Genomic DNA, 19,679 nt, shown 5'->3' on the forward strand with positions numbered 1-19,679 from the left:
GCTGTCCTACAGATGTGCTACAATTGTGGTGCACATACAGTCTGTGCTGAACTGCAGTGGCTGGCAAGTAAGCACCTTGTCCTGGGTTCAGCAGTAGCAGTCATTTTTCTCCTTCTTAGTAGCTGGTGCACTGCTGTGTTTTTGACTCTCAGCCTGGGAACAGCGCTGATAACACTAATGTTTTTAGTTGCTGCTCAGTAATGTTTACTCTGACCAAGGACTTTGTGAGTCTCATGGTCTACCAGAGAGGAGGGGAAGCTTGGAGGAAGCAGAGACAGGACACCTGATCCAAGCTAGCCAAAGAGGTGTTCCATACCACAGCACATCATGCCCAGTATATGGACTGGAGGCAGTTACCCAGATGGGCTAGATCACTGCTCGGTCAGGCTGGGTATCGGTCGGTGACTGGTGAGCGGCTGTATTCTCTTCCCTTGTTATTTCTCTTATCATTATTATTATTGGTGGTAGCAGTAGTGATTTGTGTTATACCTTAGTTACTGGACTGTTCTTATCTCAATCCGTGGGAGTTACATTCTTTCAATTCTCCTCCCCATCCCTCTGGGAGCGGGAGGAGGAAGTGGGAGGAGTGAGCGAGCAGCTGAGTGTTTCTGGGTTGCCAGCTGAGCTTAAACCACGACACATCTCCTTTAGTAACTTAAGCGATGCGCATTGACCATAGTTTTAAAATACTTGTTTTATTAAATGTTTAAAATAACATAATCATCATATTAACAATTTTATGGCTGAGGTTCTCATAATTTGTGACTTTACCATTTTTATCTGATTTGAGAGCTCAAAAGATTACATCTTAACATTAGAAACTCTGTAATTAAGATTTATAACAGTAAGTTGTCTCATAGCTAACAAGAGAATAGAAATAGCAGATAGAACCATATAAACTTTGGACAGTGGGAGAATACGTATTTTACTATAAATTGGGGTCTGCCAAGTTTTTGTAAGGATGAGAAACTTTTTATAAGTAGTTTCATGTTAATCTGAACAAACCCCTCAATTCATAGTAGACTTTTAAGCAGTAAAGTGGGATAGTACATCTTTAATTGTTCCCCAAATACGCTTTTTTAATTATCTTCTTATTTGTTAAGTAAGTCTGTACCACCTTCATACCAGTATTTAGCACCATGTAATGGGATATTCACCATTTAGCTTTTGGGGAATGTACAGTATGTTATTTACTCTGTGCTAGAATAAAGGGTCCAATTGTTATGAAAGTTCATTTTTGCTTTCTGTGGTAGAACGTCAGTGCTGGAAGAGCAACAGCATGCTTTTGACCATGAAGCTGTAGCTTATTTACAAACAAAAGAGTGCCCCCCTCCCTCTTTTCCCAGTTGCTTATTCATGATGATGATTTGATTAATAGTACTACAGGTTAGGTTTCCTTTACACTGGAAACTAGGGTAGGTTTTAGTCACTTTGACTTAAACTGAACTGGACCAGTGCATACCAAACAAGCACAGCCTGGCATTTCAGTATGAGCCCCACTACTTTTAGCATTTCTGTATGCTGTATGAGAATATTGGTGCTGAAAGATGTAACTATACACACAGGCACATATAATCATGTTTCCTTAGAAAATGGAAAATAACACATTTCTTGAGGGGGTGGGTAATGGACCAAGAACGTGTAATATACCAGGATGTCTGTTACCCACCTCCTACCAGGAAAGAATTGTATTTTCTTAAAGTTATTTGGATAGAGGGTGGATAGGTGGGAAATTTGGGGTTTTTTTGGTAACAGACATGCTGGAGAGAAACAGCTTTGGTTGTCAGTCAAAAGGCAGTTTAAATTCAGATTAATTTAAGGGATTTGGTGGGTTTTTTGTTACTGCAGTCTAATTTTTTAAAAAAAAGATACTTCTTAATTGCAAGCTGATGCCCACTGCTCATTGATATTCAGTGTTTCATTGCTTTCACACAGCAGTTCATAGCTATAGCCTACAGACTAGTACATATGCATAGTATTAACAAAACATTGGTACATTGGGTTCAACAGTGGCCTGTGTTATTTCTGAAGCAACACTACAGGCTTCTGACACCATAAGGGGGTAGATACACTGCAAGTCCACAGGGAACAAATAATCCCATTATACTGTCTTGTGGCAGATATTTTCTTTTGTGGCTGTGCAGAATGACTGCCAATATTGTTCTCCGTGCTGCCTGCTGGTAGCTGGGGGAAGGATGGAGGAGCCTTTTAGTTCATAAGTTCTATTACAAGAAACCAAACTGACAACAATATGCTGATGGAGCTCTTCCCCCTACTCCTTGGGAGGCAGAGTCTTGTGGGTTTGGCAGCGCATACTTCTCTGAATCCTTGAGTCTCCCTTACCTCGTTGAGCTGGATGCTCTGTGCCTAGCAATGCTTCTGCTGTCTAGGAGCACAGTCTGCAGGAATGCTCCCCCTACTTCCCTCTCCTCCCTGTAACACTGACCGTGCTACCTCTGTAGGGGAAAGAACCCCAACCTTGAGTCCTGCTTCAACCTTACAGGTATTAAAAGCTCTAGCCTTCAGCCATGAGTAATATCCACTCCTGTTTGTGTTAATTTGTGTACCACAGGACCTCCGATTTAAGTTAATACAGTTGTAATCCTCTTCTTTTGTCAAAGCTTATGAGTATACATGAAAAAGAGAGAATAAGGAAGAAGTGGCTGTCACTCGGTGTTTTCTTTGAGATATTTTCCCCAAGGCTTGGGTTTCTTCAGAGCACATACAAATACACTGAGGAGCACACGTAAAACATCAAAGATAAGTTACTGCTTGAGGTGAGAACAAGTTCTTATGCCAGGTCTAGCTCTCCATGATGACAGTCATGATTGGCACCCAAAGGCCATTTCCATGCATCAGTCTCTGCACTGAGGTTTTTCTGAAATATTTCTGTGGTTTGATCACTGGGAACATCTCAAGCCACAAGAAAATGGATTAAAGATTCAGCTTTCACTGCATGTTATGTCTGTGTTAAGAAAAGCTAACAGTTGGATCCCCCTCAGGCAAGGCCAGAGCTCTGTAGCCAGCTGCTGGCAATGCTGTGTGGGCTATGAAAGGTCTCCAAAAGAGCATATACCATCTGCAACAGCTATATGTCTGTAACATCCCAAGCAGCTCCTGCTGTTCTTTCAGGGCTGAGTAGCAGCTTTGCTGTGGCTGTTAACTTTAGAGCTTTAAAACGTGGTATCACCATTGTTCTGAATGAAACTGGAAGCATCTTTGTGCATGTGCAGAAAACAGGTCCAGATAAGATACATCTCTGACTTGTTCAGACAATACCACCTGTGCGAATAACTGTGAATGCCTACAGGCGTATACGAGGAATGTGTGGCATGACTAGCACTGGGAAACGGAAGGCAGGACACTTTACTCATAGTAGAACAGAGTGATGTAGACCAGATGTTGTAGGTGTAGCAGGTCTGCAGTATTTGACTTTTTTTCATGAGACTCAAGCTTTTGTCTGTCATGTGCATAGCGTAAGACTTACGATTCTTTAGTTGTTGTTTCTCTTTGTCCATAAGGCAGGCACTTAAAAAGACTTTCAGGATATGAGTTAAAATTATTTCCTATTTTTTTAATGGATGCTTGTTTCAGAATAATCTGCAGTTTTGTTTTGATTTTTAGGCTTTCATATGAGAAGACTGGAAGCTGGCTGATGACCTGATTATGTACTTGAGGGAATGCAATCTTTCTAGAGGAATCCCTACAGCAACCTGCCTCACCCCACCAAGGTAGCCACACTCCCTGCACAGCCTACTTAGCCAAGTATAACACAAATAACCTTCACCATGTACACTGCTGTGGAAGCATGGTATGTGAACTGTCTGGTCCCCAGCACCCAAACCCATAGCTCCTAGTTTCCCAGGCAGTGACACCTTGCTAATGTGCAATGCACAGGACATACTGCCAGCTTTCTGAAGTTGTAAAAAACATAGCTAACAACCAGCATGGGTTCATTTTTAACATATATTTTCAAGGCAAAAGCTTAAAAAATGTGCATCTTTCTAAACTGGGTGCTTGACCTAATTAAGCATAGATCAGAAGTAATGTGTGACATACAGAGGGGCCTTTGCCAGGGAGTGCCAAAGCCTTGCCACTCTGGACAGCATGTTTCTGGTCAGACTCTGCTGCAGGCATCCTTTGGCAATTGCTTGAAACTAGGCATTTGGGGCATACGGGGGAAGATGAATTCCTTGCACCTCAAGAAAGACTTCTGAACTAGCTTGGAGGCCTAGGATATAAATATACTGTTATCATAACTTGTTCTTGTCTTCACTGCCAAAAACAAGTATAATTTTTTGAAGAATGCCAGCCTTGTAAATACTCTGCTATTCTCAGCTCTCAAAAGAGCAACTGTGTCATTTTTTTGTGATGTAGCATTACTTTTTTCCAACAGCTAGCATGACACAAGACTAGAGAAACTGGATGCTGCATCATTTCAAAACCTAGCTGCTTAAAAGTCTGGTAACCTTAAAGTGCTTATTCAGTGTTATCTGAATAAAAAATATTCCAGTATTAGATTTGACTCTGAAAAGCCGATAGCATGATAATTTTGTTGCTGTTGCACTAAGGCCATTGTTGCACCAGCTACTTTGAAGAAGGCTCTCTCTTTCTCCTCCCTGCAGGAATTCATACTTCACTAGGTGAAACAAGTATCTCCAACAGCCATAAGCATTAGGAAGTCATTGGCTTCCTTTCTAAACTGCAGTGTTGGACAAAAGGCATTACCTTCACAGCGCATGACTGTTTTTACAGAGAAGTCATAGAATCATAGAATTGGTTAGATTGGAAACGACCTTTACGAACATTGAGTCCAACTGTTAATCTCAATGGAATCAATTTCAGACTTCTTAATTCCTGCTGACAGGAGCAGCAGCAGAACTGGCCTGACGGGATTTACTCCATACATGTCTTTCTTTACCCTTTTTTGCCAGGGGAAGTGATCAACTGTAAAGTGATTTAGCTGTAATGAAAGCGTGAAGAACAGTATCAGGCTGGTTTTGAGCCACAGGAAGAAAGGTTTTCTGCAGACAAATCCAAGGAGGAAACAGACCTATTCCTCAAAAACAATAAAGAGTATCTAAATTCTTCAATATTTTAAGAAGCCTTCTCTTCATTCTCGGAGTAAATAACAGCAATTTTTCAAGCCCCAAAACTGTCCCAAGCAAATGTGGTAAATGCAAGAGCAGAGATTTTTTACAGACTGCAATCTTAACCACAGAGAGAAAAAATACCTCTCCATAAGAAAGCAGCTTGTGAGTGAGCAGCGTTAACACAGGTACATGGATTTTATGTGTGTCTTCAGTTATGGCTTGAAATCAGTCCTCAGTAACAATATAAGACAAGATCTGAAAACTGTTCAGTGTGATCACTGACTTAGTGAACTGATCATTCTCCCTCTAAGTTTAAAAAAACTGAAAAGGTAAAATCATGATTTTCAATAAGGTACCATTTCACTGAATGAGAATGAAGGAATAGCCTCTTTAGGAAGACCTCTTACAGGTTAAATTTCCTTGGCTGGGTCTTCCCTGATGGTATCCTTTTCTTTCTAAGTCTGTATGCTTTAAATTTACCTCTTCTGAGGAAGAAATGGAATTAAGATAGCCTAAGTAGTACATGGGAAGACACTGACTTTGGTTAATCCTTACTTCTGCTCATCAAACTCTAGCTGAATGGTTCCAGCTTGACCTGTTCCTAAAGCTTCAATTATGGCTTTAAAAATTGGCCTGGTCCTATGGAAGAAAGACCACCATGTATTAAAGCATTAGTTGAAATTAAAAAGGTGAATAATAAATGCACAATAAATGCAGGCTGCTGTTGGAGGGATTGGATTTTTCTGCTACTTTCAGATCCCGATGCCCATAGTTGCTGATTAGAGGAGATGGAGGGTCCTTCTGAAAAAGGCTGGTTGCTGATGGACGGCTTCAGTGCCTGAGGGTGCTGGATGCCCTGAAGTAGGAAAGGAACTTGTAGCAGAGGCTCACCACAAAGTACCAGATGTTTCGAGCCATCTGTGACCTTGCAATGAAGATGCGCCAGATGATCACAAGAAGGGTGGTGTTGAATGCATATCGGATGTTTCTCAGCCTGAGAAAGAGAAAGAGGAATCTTATGGAGGAAGACAAAAACAACAAAGAGCTTACCAGATTGCTTCATTTGCTACAGGTAATTCTGTAAGAAATCCTGTTTACAAGTGGCTCTTGGGCTTTTTGCATTCCTGTTTTAGTGACGACACCATGCGTAAGACGTCCCTGCCAAGGACGGTGTTGAAGTTAGAGTATAGTGAACAGTTACTGGCATGGGTGGAATACCTGTATTGCAAGTCTTTCGTGTTCTGTGTACTCTCAGTATGACTGTTGGTCTAGTTTGAAATGAGCATTTTTATTTTATGATAGTCTAGGTCCAATACTTTCTGGTTTGATTTGGTATATTGGGTATTTACTACTTTGCAGGATTGGTAGCAGGCTAGAGGGCCTTTGCAGGAGATACTGAATAAGGTTCTTCCACTTGGGTAGAACCTTGTTTTTAATGTTGGGAAATTACTCAATAGTCAGAAACAGCCTTGGATTTCACAGTAACTGCAGAACTAGGGTTTTGAGGAGGGTGGTTTATACCATATATTTAAGTGGCATTACTGGATTGTTAAGATGTTAATCATAGACTTAACTAGGTTGGAAAAGATCTTTAAGATAACCCAGCACTACCAAGTCCACCATATTGTCCTCTTTCTGTCATGCAAAGTTTCTGCAGCTCTTCAGTTCTCACTTTCTCAGTGTATGACCAAGTGAAGAAAGCTTTGTACCTAATGTCCCCATGACTGGTTTAATTTTTGTAAGAGTCTTTCTTTTTTCGGTAAATTTTCTCACTGCACTATACAACACTGCTTGTTTGGACAAGGTACTGGCCTATTACAGAACTTCCTATAAATCCTTTAAAAATTACCCATGAATGAAGAATGTGTTTAGGATTCCTTGCTACACCAACAGACTGTTTTATGCTTCTAGCATTTACAGTGCAGTAGAATGGTTTTCTTGAAGGAAACAACCATGCTCTTAGATAAGAGAGCTGCTCATTCTGCTGTTGCCTGCACTTCTAAGTAAAAGGGCTGGAGAAGACAGGAAGAGCATAATCTTTAACTGAATAGAAGGACAATCTCAAATTGCTCATTCAGGCTCTCTTAAGCTATCATCAGGCATTGAATGCATAAGCATAAGCTCTTCACTGATTTTGAGAAATTCTGCCCATTCCCCCCAAGGAATTAGAAACTTCAATTTTATAATGAAATTTAAAATCATACAAATGCTTGAAGTTTTTATGCAATGTCTTTAAATTGCTAAAAACTTCAAGGAGCTTAAGAAAACCTAAATCTCACCCTTATTTTTTCATTATAATTCTAAATGACCAACATAATTTGAATTCATGTATTCCTTTTATGCATTGTAACTTTGTTACTTGGTCATCTGCTGGGAAGGCATAATATCTAGCCCTTAATCATTAGTGTCACCCTCTTTTTCTTACAGGATGGAAAAATGAAATCCTGACAACCCTCTGCTGTAAGAAATAAGCTATGCTGTGTTATTCAACAATAATTATTGCAATGTAACCAAAATAATATTCCTCAAAAGCCACTGAAGGTAGCCAGGAGCTCTTGTCCTTGTCACTGGGTATGACTTACTTTCGTAAGTGCTGCTTTGCTGCTGGAATGCCAGCCATGTCCTCATTTAGCAAGTACTTCTTAGCACCTAGGCAGTAGCTTTCAATGTATTCTGACCAGTGCAGCTGACGAACATCAAAGTTGTATAACTGGGATTTAAAAACAAAGAGCAGAAGTTCAGTACAGAGTTCAAAACAAGTTCACTTTAAGCACTTCACTGACCTCTGTTCCTGACAAGGCCCTCTCTCTGAATGAAGCTCTTAAAGCCACCAAGTTTCCAAGAAGACATGGGTACCAACACACTGTATTTTACAGCTGTCCATTAATGTCTTACCCAGATAGGAATTTGAGCAAAGTAAGCAGAAATATAGTGCAAGCTGCCAGAAAATAAAGATAAGTTTGTCCATCAGGTGGCAATTTTTGCGTAAATACTTGTATCTATACACACACACACACAAAACTGTGGAAGAAAAATGGCATTCCACGCAGGTAAATGGATTTGTATGAAAACCTCCATGCAGTTTTTAATGTGTCACTAGAATTATGTGTAAATAATTAAATTGGACATTGCAACAAGAAGTGCCTCTGCATCAGGATGACTCTCTGCTGTGCTGCATTCTCAGGAGCTAGATCAAATAGAAGTCCAAGAAATGGTTTACTCTGGTGTTTGACATGAAGATATCTCATTGCAGAGCTGATTACCCCAGTTAATTTCAGATGCTTATGCTGGAAAAAATGTTAGCAAGCTCTCAGGCGCTCGTCTGTCCATTAAAGCAAAAAAAAGGATTTGTAAAGAGGAAGAGTTTTTGTTGCAGATTTTTTTACTATTATTGTCAACATTATCATTATTATTATTTAATGAATGAGTGAAGTGAATGGCATTTCTTATCTACAGGGTCTTAAAAGGGAAGATACTCAGAAAAATGTCTTCCTTTCACTCCCATTCCAATCCAGGTTTAGGTGCAAGAGCTTTGGTATCAGACCAGCAATAGCTTGAACAGAAGGGTACTAGCAACGATGTAGATCTTGGTGCCTTTGTCAAACATGTGATCTGGCCATAAACTCTCTAGCTTGAATACTGCTCACAGTGCAGCAGTAGCAACACTGGATGCGGTGCATCTCACAAAGTTCTCAGCTTGGTAAGCCTGAAACTTTTTTGAGCTTGCACCAAGTCCTTGATGCTGTATTTTTTCATTTGCCTGCCTCAAAACTAGCTCCTATCATAGCACTGAGGTTCCCTCTACATCTGCTGTAGTGACAGCAGTGCCACTGCCTTTAGAAATCAGAATTTGCTGCATGTACTTCCTCTGCAGACTAGGGAAGAAAACTCTTTTGATTCTGCTACTGGGAGTCTGTGGAAGAATTTCATTACGTGAGTGAGACCAGTTTGATGTGAATGCCTACGTATCTCTTTGCAAGGACATACTGACCAAAGGTGCACTCAAGCTTATTACAACGCTAGTCTGTATTCCTTCAGGCTTTCCATTAGAATCCCATTCTTAAAGAGTCAATAGTTTCAAACCTTTGACTACAACAGGCTTGGCATCCTGCAAATTAATTGCTCTCTGGAGACTTGACTAAAACGGGATTTTTTTTTTCAGATTGTTCAGGGTAAGATACTATATGTTAACTAAATTTACCTGTGCAGTGCCCATCAAAACCAATGTGGATGAAAATGTCAAAATCTTTCAAGTCATTTCCATCTATATCACCCATCACAGTGCCATGTTAACTGGAAAGACTTCAGTGATTGACTTGTCTTGGAAGGAAGAGCAATACACCTCAGGAGAAGACATTCTCCTTTAATAAATTGAAGGTTTCTGATAAGTTTTTTTTATGAAACAAGGAGGAAATAAATTATTTTGGGTTAAAGTCACTTCCAGTTATCTGGATGTCATTTGAAAGCTCCACAATACACCAAAAAGAACTGCTGCATAACTGGAGATTAGCGATCCATATTTGGGACATTCTTACCTTTTTGTCCTCTGTGTTAAGGTGACTCATTAACATATTCATATTCTCTGAAGACCAGTCCCAGGACTGGGTGGAAAAGTACTGCAGGAGTGTCATAGACTTGTGCAGTCGATTGATAATCTTCATCATTCTGAAACAAGAGGCGTGTCAGAGGTGGACAGGAAGTCTGACATTATGTAAATGCTGTTGGTTTCCTCTGTAGGTGTTTTCACCAGTCCAGATGAATAGACATTTCAATTTCTGATGAGCACTGCACTGGTGCTGAGAACTTGCTCAGCAATGCTACTTTCTCCAGCTGAGGTCTTCAGCCTACAGCTATCCAGCTTTTATTCTTGGCTCAAACATGGGTAAAAAATGCATTTCCCAGGGCAAGCCTGATGCCTACCTTACTGAACTAAACAAGGTTTGGAGGCCACATCTACAGCATGTACCATCTGTGAGATGATGAGCCCATCTGAACTATTATGAAGTCTGCACAGCAGACAGCAAAACCACAAAGGTATGCTGCTTGCCTCTTGAGGTGGCTACTTCTTTTTCTACCATGGGCCCATCCTTCTATGCTGTCAAGGTCACTCCTTCTGAACAGCATCCCTTCCATCTAGATTATCAACCACACTACTCAGTTTGGTGGCATGCTTCTCATGTCTTTGGGCTTCTTTGATACCTCTCTCCCAAAAAAATAACTTTTTATTAAAGGGCATTCCCCTCCCTGTATAATATTGTGGCAGTTTGGAGTATTTTTTGTGACTTCGAAAATCATGCAAGTCCATTAGATTTTATTTTGGGGGGAGAGGGTAGGGTGGGGTTTGAATGTCTTCCTGGAGTGTGAGTGTCCTGGTAAAGATGAAGGCTGCTTTGGAGGCAGAGCTGCTTAACAGGGACTTTGTAAATGTAGCCTCGAGTCTCATGCGTCTTTGCCTTTTTTCTGTTACTCATTTTTCATATAAAAGGGGGTGACAGTAATGCTGTCCCACCTTACAGGATTATTTTACAGTTGTCCCAATGGTCTGAGTATAAAAGGCCTTTGGCAGTTGTGTCATGTACAGTGCTTAGTCAATTTTGAGAGACCACCACATTCTCTCAGATTGAATATGGGCAAGAGAAAGCATTAAAAGGCTGATTTCTGTGGCAAACAGAGCTGCTTTCATGAGAGGTTTTGAGCTGCCCGGAGGGTAACACAGTTGCTGTTGACAAATAAAAGGCAGCAGTCTGGGTAAGAATGGTGCCAGGCTGAGCTCTCGCCATGCAGATGTGACTGCCGCAATGATAAGCACTAAGCACAGAAGACGACACAATGAGTACATCAGTTCAGAAGAGAACTGCTCAGTTTACCCAAAGTGAATTGAAAGAGCACTAAAACCTCCTAGGCACTCCTACTCAGCATTAAAGTGCTTTTCATTTTAGAAGCAAAGCACACCATCATATTAAGGGAACCTTCATTCTGAATAATTATGTGCACATTGATTGAATGCAGTTTATCTAAACTACTTTAAAAGTACCACAGATTAATTTTCCTCATTATGCCTGTGTAGGCAAGTATGATGAGACAAAGCTTTGCGAATATTTTAACACCTTTTAAGAATCTGGGAAACAGAGTATATGACTAGACTGCAAAGATCTGAAGTTGCCCCTCAAACTGGCTCCCCAAAAACCATTAGTGTATTTAAAGAGCTTAAGGGTAATGGAATCTGTCTGAAAGAAATGATAAGATAATCAACTGTTTATCCCTGCTTATGTTTTGAAAATAGGTTATCCACATGGCCTCCTCTCAGTGTGGGCAGAATAAGCTGTGACTGTAGATCTATCCAAAGCAACATTTCTGGGTGGCTAAAAGTAAGGGTCAAAAAGAGAACTGAAGCACCTGAAGAGGTGTGTATGAAAACCATGTTTCATGTTAACTGACTGAGCTCAAATGTGACCACATTCAAAATACTGACTAATTTGGATGAAGAAGTGGTCTACTGAAAAACATCAACTGAGTAGAAACATGCTTTTCTGTAGCCTCAGAGAGGCTATGGGAAAGATTTCTTATACAAAATCTCATTCTCCACCATGACAGAAATGGGAGTATTAATTGTCGCTTCACAGCCTTATTAGTTACACTTTGAAATGCATCCTGTTTTCTAGAAAGCTGTTGACAGCAATGATTTCTTTATTTGCTCCCATACTGAGCAGGGTCTCAGGTGCAACAGACTGCCCCAGGAGACTACTAACCACATTATTTCCCATGTCATGGATGGATGTGCAGCAATAACAGTAAGGTATTCAGGGAAGTTTTGCTACACACCTAGCAATTTATGTGAAATGAGCTAACGCTTAAACTTCTCAGGAGAGCTTTCTGAAGCTCAAAGAGATGACTCCTGTACCTACCTTTTGGTATCAGCATGTGATAACCACAGATGTGAAGATGACCAGGGACTCCAGGCTGAGACAGTTCATTCTCAGAACTTGGAGATCTGCTCTCCATAACAGTGGCTGGCATGCAGGAGCCTGAAGGCATGTGGTTTCTTACCTGGGCTTTCTCCCTGTGAGCCTCATGTACAGGTCATAGAGTATGGCTGGAGCCTTGTGACTGACAGTTATCCAGTACTGGTTTATCAAGTAGTTGGATGTCAGATGAGCATTGGGTGTTCGGAAGGCCTGCTCCAGCGGGTTCCTTTTGAATGTGGACATTACATATTGCTCTGTAAAAGAATAGGCATTTAACTTAAAATCAGGGACTTACTTGAGCACAACCATACCCACATGCTGGAGTAAAGCCCAAGTTACAGAGCTTAACATCTTTACCCTACAGTTCCACAAACTTTGTAAGCAGGGATTGGACAAGGTCATCTCATGGTCCCTTCTGGCATTAAAATTGATGACTCCATCCCTATTGCCTATTTGAAACACAATCTGAATCCAGACTTAGCATCAGCAAACAAAAAATTCCTTATCAAAACACCAAAATGTAATGGAAGAAAAGCAGGCAGCTGTAGCCTGAAACGCTTCAAAACAAAGAACTGCAGTTCTGCTTTCACCTGCAGCAGAGCAAATTGGTTAAGTGTTAACGTATCTTCACATCACTGAAGGCAAAAGTTGATCTGCTAGCATAAAACAAAAATGACATTTCTAATTTTTAATCTAATTTTCTAAGTGGCTGATGTCAAGATTAGTCTGAGTCAGAGACTATGGTTTAGTGGTGGACTTGCAAACATAAAGTGCTCCTCCTAAGACTTCACTATATCCTTTCAGACCACATGCGACCCCCCAACACCAAATACCTCAGCCTGTTTTCAGATGGGCTCTGGATGCACTAAACCAGCAAATTGTCTTGGATTTTTAACTTAAAAACTAATGATAGAGTAGTACTCTTTCATTCCCTTTTTATGCTAAGGCACAAATATGTTGGGTCTGATTCTGAGCTCTTGCAATGGCACAAAAGTGGCATCTAGCTATGCCTGTGTGGGGCATTTACATATTGCAGAGGCTTAATAGGACTGCAGTATTTCAAGATAAGACTATCATCCTAGGGACTGATAAACAGATGGTGCTCCTATTCCTGAGCACCAGTGAGCTCAACAAAGAAGAATATGTGGGCTTTTTTTACTTAAAAAAAAAAAAAGAATTTGCGAGTTACGACACCAATCTGTGCTCATATTCTAGTTTACTCCCTAAGCTTATGTTACAAATAGAAAATCAGATGAAAATTTGCAAGTCATAAGAAACATCCAGATCATCCTCAGATAAGCAGATTCCAATCATAATATTCAGGCAGTAGTCTCATGCATCTGTGGTCGGCTCATTACTGCACTTCAACTAGTGACTTTTGCTTGTTTCAAGTAACAGCAACTAGAGGAGACTTTTTAGCTGAGTTTAGACAAACTTTTAAAATAATACAGTTTAGTTTTAGTGCAAATTCGTCATTAATTTTTGTGTCCCTTATGCTGCAAATTTAATGGCTGAAGACCAGTTCTCCTGAAACTCATCTTGCAACTGAATAGCAACACTGACTGCCATTCCTCCTGATTCATGCAGCCACACTGCAATGGTGTGGTTATATTGTGGTCATCTTGTGGGCTGAGGCATGGAAATCTTATCCTTTACAGCATGTTCTCTCAAAATGGCAAGGATTAGCTAAAAACTCCTATTTAAACTTCTCCAGGTAATATGCCTGTGTCGTGGTTTAAACCAAGCCACACACCTTGTTCACTCACTCCCCCCCTTTCTCTCCCAACTCCCGGAGAGCTGGGGAGGAGAATCCAAGGAATGTAGCTCCCACAGGTTGAGATAAGAACAGTTTAATAACTAAGGTATATCACAAATCACTACTGCTACTACCAATAATAATAATAATGATAAAGCCAATAACAAGTGAAGAGAATACAACACCTCACCAGCCACCAACCCACAACTCACCCCACCCTGCCTGACCGAGCACTGACTGATACCTCCTCCATCCCCCCAGAGCTCCAGCCCTTCCGGGTAACTCTTGGTTACATCCTGGGTATGACGTGCTATGGTATGGAATACCTCTTTGGCTAGCTTGGGTCAGGTGTCCTGTCTCTGCTTCCTCCCGGCCTTCCCTCCTCCCTGGCAGAGCATGAGGCTCAGAAAGTCCTTGGCCAGAGTAAACATTTGAGCAGTAACTAAAAACATAGGTGCTATCAGCACCATTCCCAGGCCAAAGGTCAAAACACTGTGCTGCAACAGCTACCAAGAAAGAGAAAAAATGACTGCCACTGCTGAACCCAGGACAGCCTGTCAGCGAGGCTTGGCTGGAGCAGTTTTGGATGTTTTGGAAAGGTGTTTATTCCTGGCAATAAGCAGTTTGGGACGGGCTTCTGGGAAGGAAGCCGCTGTCTTGGCCCAGCTCTTGGAAGAGTTTGTGTCTGTCAAAGTAGAGTATAAGGAGTTTCTTTCCTCTGGGTTAGCAGCATTGCCATTTACTACAATTATACTTAGTCAAAGTCATAGCTGGCTTAAATGTAGAGATCTGCTCCCAGTTTGAGAGGGCTGTGTATCTATGGCTATCCAAGTAGCTCACGGATCAGAAAAGCAATCCCATGCGCTCTGCTACTCATTCCCTTAAGGAAACTTCTCCAAGAGGCACTTTAAATCTCAGTTTATTTATAAACCCTCATCTGCTTATCAATATTTAAGTTAATTTAGTTTCATTTGGTCACTTCATTCCATAACGGAACCCTACTAGTTTAATAGGAAACCACTGATATTTTGGAATTGTGATTGTTTTGATGTTGTCTGCAGCATATAGTTATAGCTCTGTTTATTCAAATCCTGATGTTAATATACTGAAGATCTACTTTTCAGCTGTAAACTGGTTGAGAAGGTTTTCCTTTGCAACCATGTTAAAGACATTACTGACTCCCTTTTCTCTTTGCCTTACTGGCATCCTTTGCCAGGACTGCAAGAAAGAGCTAACCAGTAAGTAGAAAATGCAGCTCTTGTCATTTCAGATCATCAGCCCTTACACCAAATTCACACAAATCAATAACATCCTTATCATCTTGGCTACTTGAGGCTTGTAGCAGAAAATGCAGGTGTAGTAAAGGACTTGCAGTATTATGCAGTGATACTACTTGGTGAGAGAACCATCCATGTCAAGAGCAGATGATATATCGGCTGAAAACTCAAGAAAAATTCTGCAAGTTAGGAATGAAAGTGGTTTTGTTCTAAAATACACATAAGAAGGCAGTGAGACCAACTTGCAAGACTTAATGAAAGTAGTTGGGAAACTTGCATTGTGTAACTTGGAACAGCTAATGCTACAGGTATTTTCTTTACGAACCTCCCTTACCCTGGCTTGCACTGACTTAGCACAATCGCTCTGTTTCATTTCTGGATAGTGTTCAACTTCACAAGCTGCAATAGTTTGTATCAGAAGGATATCAAACAGACAGACAGACAGATTGGTCAGGTAGGCAGAAAATCCCAAACTAGAATCATACCACTTCTAGGAGCTAATTCTACAGCTCCAAAAAAGGCAGATTTACCAGGGAGAAAATCAGACATCACTCTCGCCTAGGTAGACTGTTAAGGATAAATTAGAATTATGTTTTCCCATGCTGAACAGCATTTTAAAGCCTGCCTTATGATTTAGAGTAGAAATTGCAGAATCTACTTCCCAAAGTCATACCAGCAAGACTTCCACTGCAGCAAAGCAGAATACACTTCTTCAGACTAATAGTTGTTTTTGTAATAGCAGGGAAAGTAACAAGAAAGCCAGAAAAGATCCCAAGGCACAGCATTATTTGGAAAAGACATAAGTCAGTTAAAGGCTACTTTTAGCACTAGAGGTTTGTCTGTATCTGGAGATCTGTAGAATAAATTGTTTTACAACGGATGTTTAAGCATGAACTCTTAAGTAGACATTTATTTTTCAAATAATTATCTTCTAGATCTCTTTCTCCTCCCTCCCTTCCAAGCTCATCATCTTTGTACTCAAAATGTTCTCATCTCAGCACTTCTCTTTGCTACCTAGGGCATCCTTACCCCACTCCAGCCTCAGTTTCTCTGATCTTCCTCTTATTTCCTCCTCTCCCCCTTAAAAAGAAATCTACTCTGTTGTGTCTGCCTGTCGTTCCTACAGCTGGTCCTGGTGTAGGTCTTCCTGACCACATAGCCCAGGTTGTCCCTCTGCAAAACCCATGTTTGAATGGCACTAAAACGCTCAGTCCACACCAGATTACTCCATTCCCCATCTTTGTTTCTCAGCAGCTTCCAGTCTCACTCTCACAACCCTCCACCTCAATGATCGCTTACAGACCCTGTGCCAGTCTGGCCTTCCCAGACTCCCCTTCCCTCTGCTGGCCTTGTGTCTCCTGTATATTCAGATCAGCCAGTTTCCTTCACGCTTGGGAGAAAGCAATTTCTGAAGAAGCTGAAAAACCACTGGAGTAGAGACCTGACCTCAATTATTTCAACCTGAAAGGCTGGCAGAACTAAACACAGAAAGAGATAGGCTTTCAAAAACGATAGGTGGCAACTCAAGTAGCAGATGCTGTCCCATTGGGAAGGAGGTGAAATTTGGTCCTTCTGTGCAAGGGGTGGACTACTTAGTGGTAGCTCTTATAAGAGAGATCATGAATCGTAAAGTCTTGTTGGAGTGCAAGCTATGGGACTGGCTGCCTCGAAGCCAAATAACAGTTGAGTAGAAAGAGAAGGTAATATGAATGGGTTGTGAAAATCTGTCATATATATAAGGACTTTAGGATTATGAGCATTTACAAAAAGAAATAGGTAGGAGACAACTGAGAATTTAAACAGGATGTCTGCAGGTGTAACATTCCAATGCAATAAACCTTCCCCAAACTCATTTCTTAAACCATGCAACATCTTTGAGGACCAAATTTTGCTCTTTGATGCTCCATACTAATTCTCTTCAGCCTGCTGCTCTCAGGAAAACTGTGGATACATGTGGTACAAGGAGTTCCACAGTGCCACTAAAGGAGAAAATTCTGTCTTCAGTCCCATCACACAGCTGAACTGATTATGCAAACTTCTGCTGCACCCAGATGATTTCATTGCTAAATCCAGTTATAAGTAAAGTAAAAGAATAGGACCGATTATAATGCATTAATACATTGCTGTTTTCATCAGTAAAATGATGAAACCCACAGAAAATGGGTTAAGAAAGGCAAACCTCAGGTAGTAGTGCAGTGGTGGCTGTTGCATGAAGTCACAGCCTGTGAAGAGCTTTGCATGTACTCCTGTGAAAAAGCCACAGAAGATCTGTGACTAATCACAGTGCTGTATCTCATTGAAAAGACTGCCAGAAACTTGGTGGGATGTACTCACCACTCAGCCGATTGCTGAAACCTCATCCCTGCTAGATCACTTGATCAAGTATCACAGTTAGGACATTAGCAGGACTTTTCACAGAAGCCTTGTTCTGAAATGCAATTATACAGGCTGAGGAAATTTGGGCTGCTCAGCCTGGAGAAGAGAAGCTGCATGGAGACCTCATGGCAGCCTTCCAGTATCTGAAGGGGGCCTACAAGGATGGTGCAGAAGGACTCTTCATCAGTAGGACAAAAGGTAATGGGTTCAAAATTAAACAGGGGAAGTTCAGGTTAGATATAAGGAAGAAGTTCTTTACTATGAGGGTGGTGAGGCACTGGAACAGGTTGCCCAAAGAAGTGGTAAATGCTCCATGCCTGGCAGTGTTCAGTGCCAGGCAGGACAGAGCCTTGGGCGACCCTGTGAGTCATCCCTGCCCATTGCAAGGGGGTTGGAATTAGACGGTCTTAAGGTCCTTTCCAACCCAAGCCAGTCATTATTCTATGTTCTGATTCTCTGCTGACTTACTGTTTGCCACTTAAAAAGTACAAAGACAAATGAAAAGCAAAAGCTGAGAAGTGAAACACAAAGCAGTGACCTGCCAGCTTCCCGTATTTAAAGCCCAAAGATACGAATGAATGTATAATGGAATGAATCTCAGGCCCTATGAGTCTATCCAACACACTGACTATATGTAGCATTTTACAGCTGAGCAAATTCTGCTGCTTGGCTTCAGCAAGTTTTCCACTGTAAGGGTATTGGGATTTGTCTCCCTTTTCCTTTATCCCCGCCTTGAAAGCATATCCACCCAAAGAAAAGTCAACCATGAAAAGAATATGAATCCTTCTACTGAAAGATTCATGATCAAATCTCAATCAGTTCTTGAAGCACATCAGTTATTTCAAGATCTGCCTTCTCAAGTCTACACCAGTTATTTCTGTTTAGAATTTTCTGCACAGAAAGAGGAAGAATGGCTACTTTACTTCCATAATATACCATTTTTCACTTACTATCAAGGTTCTCCAAGTGATTTCAAAGCACAGAAAGAACCCCAAAAATAGCAATCAGACAAGGAAGATGTCCTGCTATGGCTACAGAGAGCATCTTCTCATAGAATTAAGGGGCTGGTACTCTAGTTCTTTTTTCCAACACTTTCATACCTCTGTGCAGCAAAGCACGTACTTTGCTGGTTTGTTTTGTTATTACACCCACAATGAAAACTTAATAGATGCTTTCCTGAGCTGAATGCCCAGTACCAGCTGCTTTTGCTCACCGGACCCTTACTGTCTGCAGCTGGGCCTCCCACATGCAGCTTAAATGGCACTTAAATATAGGAAACCACCTTTTCAAAGCCTGGCAAAGAAATGCTATTGACATTTGACATTTTCTAGGTTTAAATTAGATCTTACCCATTTCTCCCCAGAAGAAAGGGTTGATTCCACCTGTTGTGCAGTTGTACACCAACATGTTTTTTGGTCTGGAAAAGAGTATTATTTTAAGCTGTATTAGAAAAGCACCCAAAGCTTTAAGTAACAGAACATGAAATCTAACAGCCCAAGAAACAGTAACATCAGCTCATAAAAATATACTTTTCATAAATATAAAAATGCAGTATAAAATACAAAGTTTTGATAAGATCCAGTCAGATTCTGGAAAACAGATGAAGTTAGTAAAGACAGTTGGGTTTTAATAAAAATAATCTATATATAACTCATGAAAAGTTAGAAAACCAATAAAAGCAAAGTGTGCATACTGCCAGATTTCTGATTACATTTTTCCCCCAATAGTTTCTCTAAGTATATTGTAAATAATTGGCCCAAGTCAACCTCAGGAACGCACTGATTTTTGCTCCTTTTTAAACTCCATTTGTTATGGTGGTGATCACAAATCAATCAATTTAATCAAAATTCTCATTTTAATATAAAATAAAGTCTGGTTGTTATTTGAACATGGAACTAAATATTGATTACACTGGTTTCATGTCTTCCTTTAATAACAAGACATGAACAGCTTTTTCAACCAAAACCTGCCTTGCCAAGGGTGCAAGTGATCAACACAGCATTTTTCTTACTCTGCATTAGCAGCTGAAGCCAAAATGCTAAAAGAAGTGAGATTTAGCCTTGAACAGGGGATAGCAGTTTGGCTGGAAGATACAGCATCTCAGTGCGTCTAGGGTGCCTGTGGTGCTCAGAGCCTTTCTCCACAGGATGAGGCTGCCCATGATGAGCTCTCTTTCAAAAACTCCTGTGACTGAAGAGACCAGGAGAGAGAA

The 19,679-nt window shown here is 40.8% G+C and overlaps 1 protein-coding gene across 1 annotated transcript in view; it reads right to left on the reverse strand.

Moving 5' to 3' along the window:
* Positions 1 to 676: 676 nt before the first annotated feature.
* Positions 677 to 19,679, reverse strand: part of FAR2 (fatty acyl-CoA reductase 2) — a 78,461-nt gene continuing 59,458 nt past the window's right edge. Inside the window, exons 7-11 of the mRNA XM_005147974.3 lie at positions 18,817 to 18,884; positions 12,141 to 12,312; positions 9,629 to 9,758; positions 7,676 to 7,803; positions 677 to 6,087 (exon numbers count right to left, since the gene is read on the reverse strand). Of these exons, the coding sequence (XP_005148031.1) occupies positions 5,925 to 6,087; positions 7,676 to 7,803; positions 9,629 to 9,758; positions 12,141 to 12,312; positions 18,817 to 18,884 (661 nt within the window). The 3' untranslated portion in view covers positions 677 to 5,924. The remainder of the gene's footprint in view (positions 6,088 to 7,675; positions 7,804 to 9,628; positions 9,759 to 12,140; positions 12,313 to 18,816; positions 18,885 to 19,679) is intronic.

The sequence above is a fragment of the Melopsittacus undulatus genome, chromosome 5 (assembly GCF_012275295.1).
Source record: "Melopsittacus undulatus isolate bMelUnd1 chromosome 5, bMelUnd1.mat.Z, whole genome shotgun sequence".
Lineage (NCBI taxonomy): Eukaryota > Metazoa > Chordata > Aves > Psittaciformes > Psittaculidae > Melopsittacus > Melopsittacus undulatus.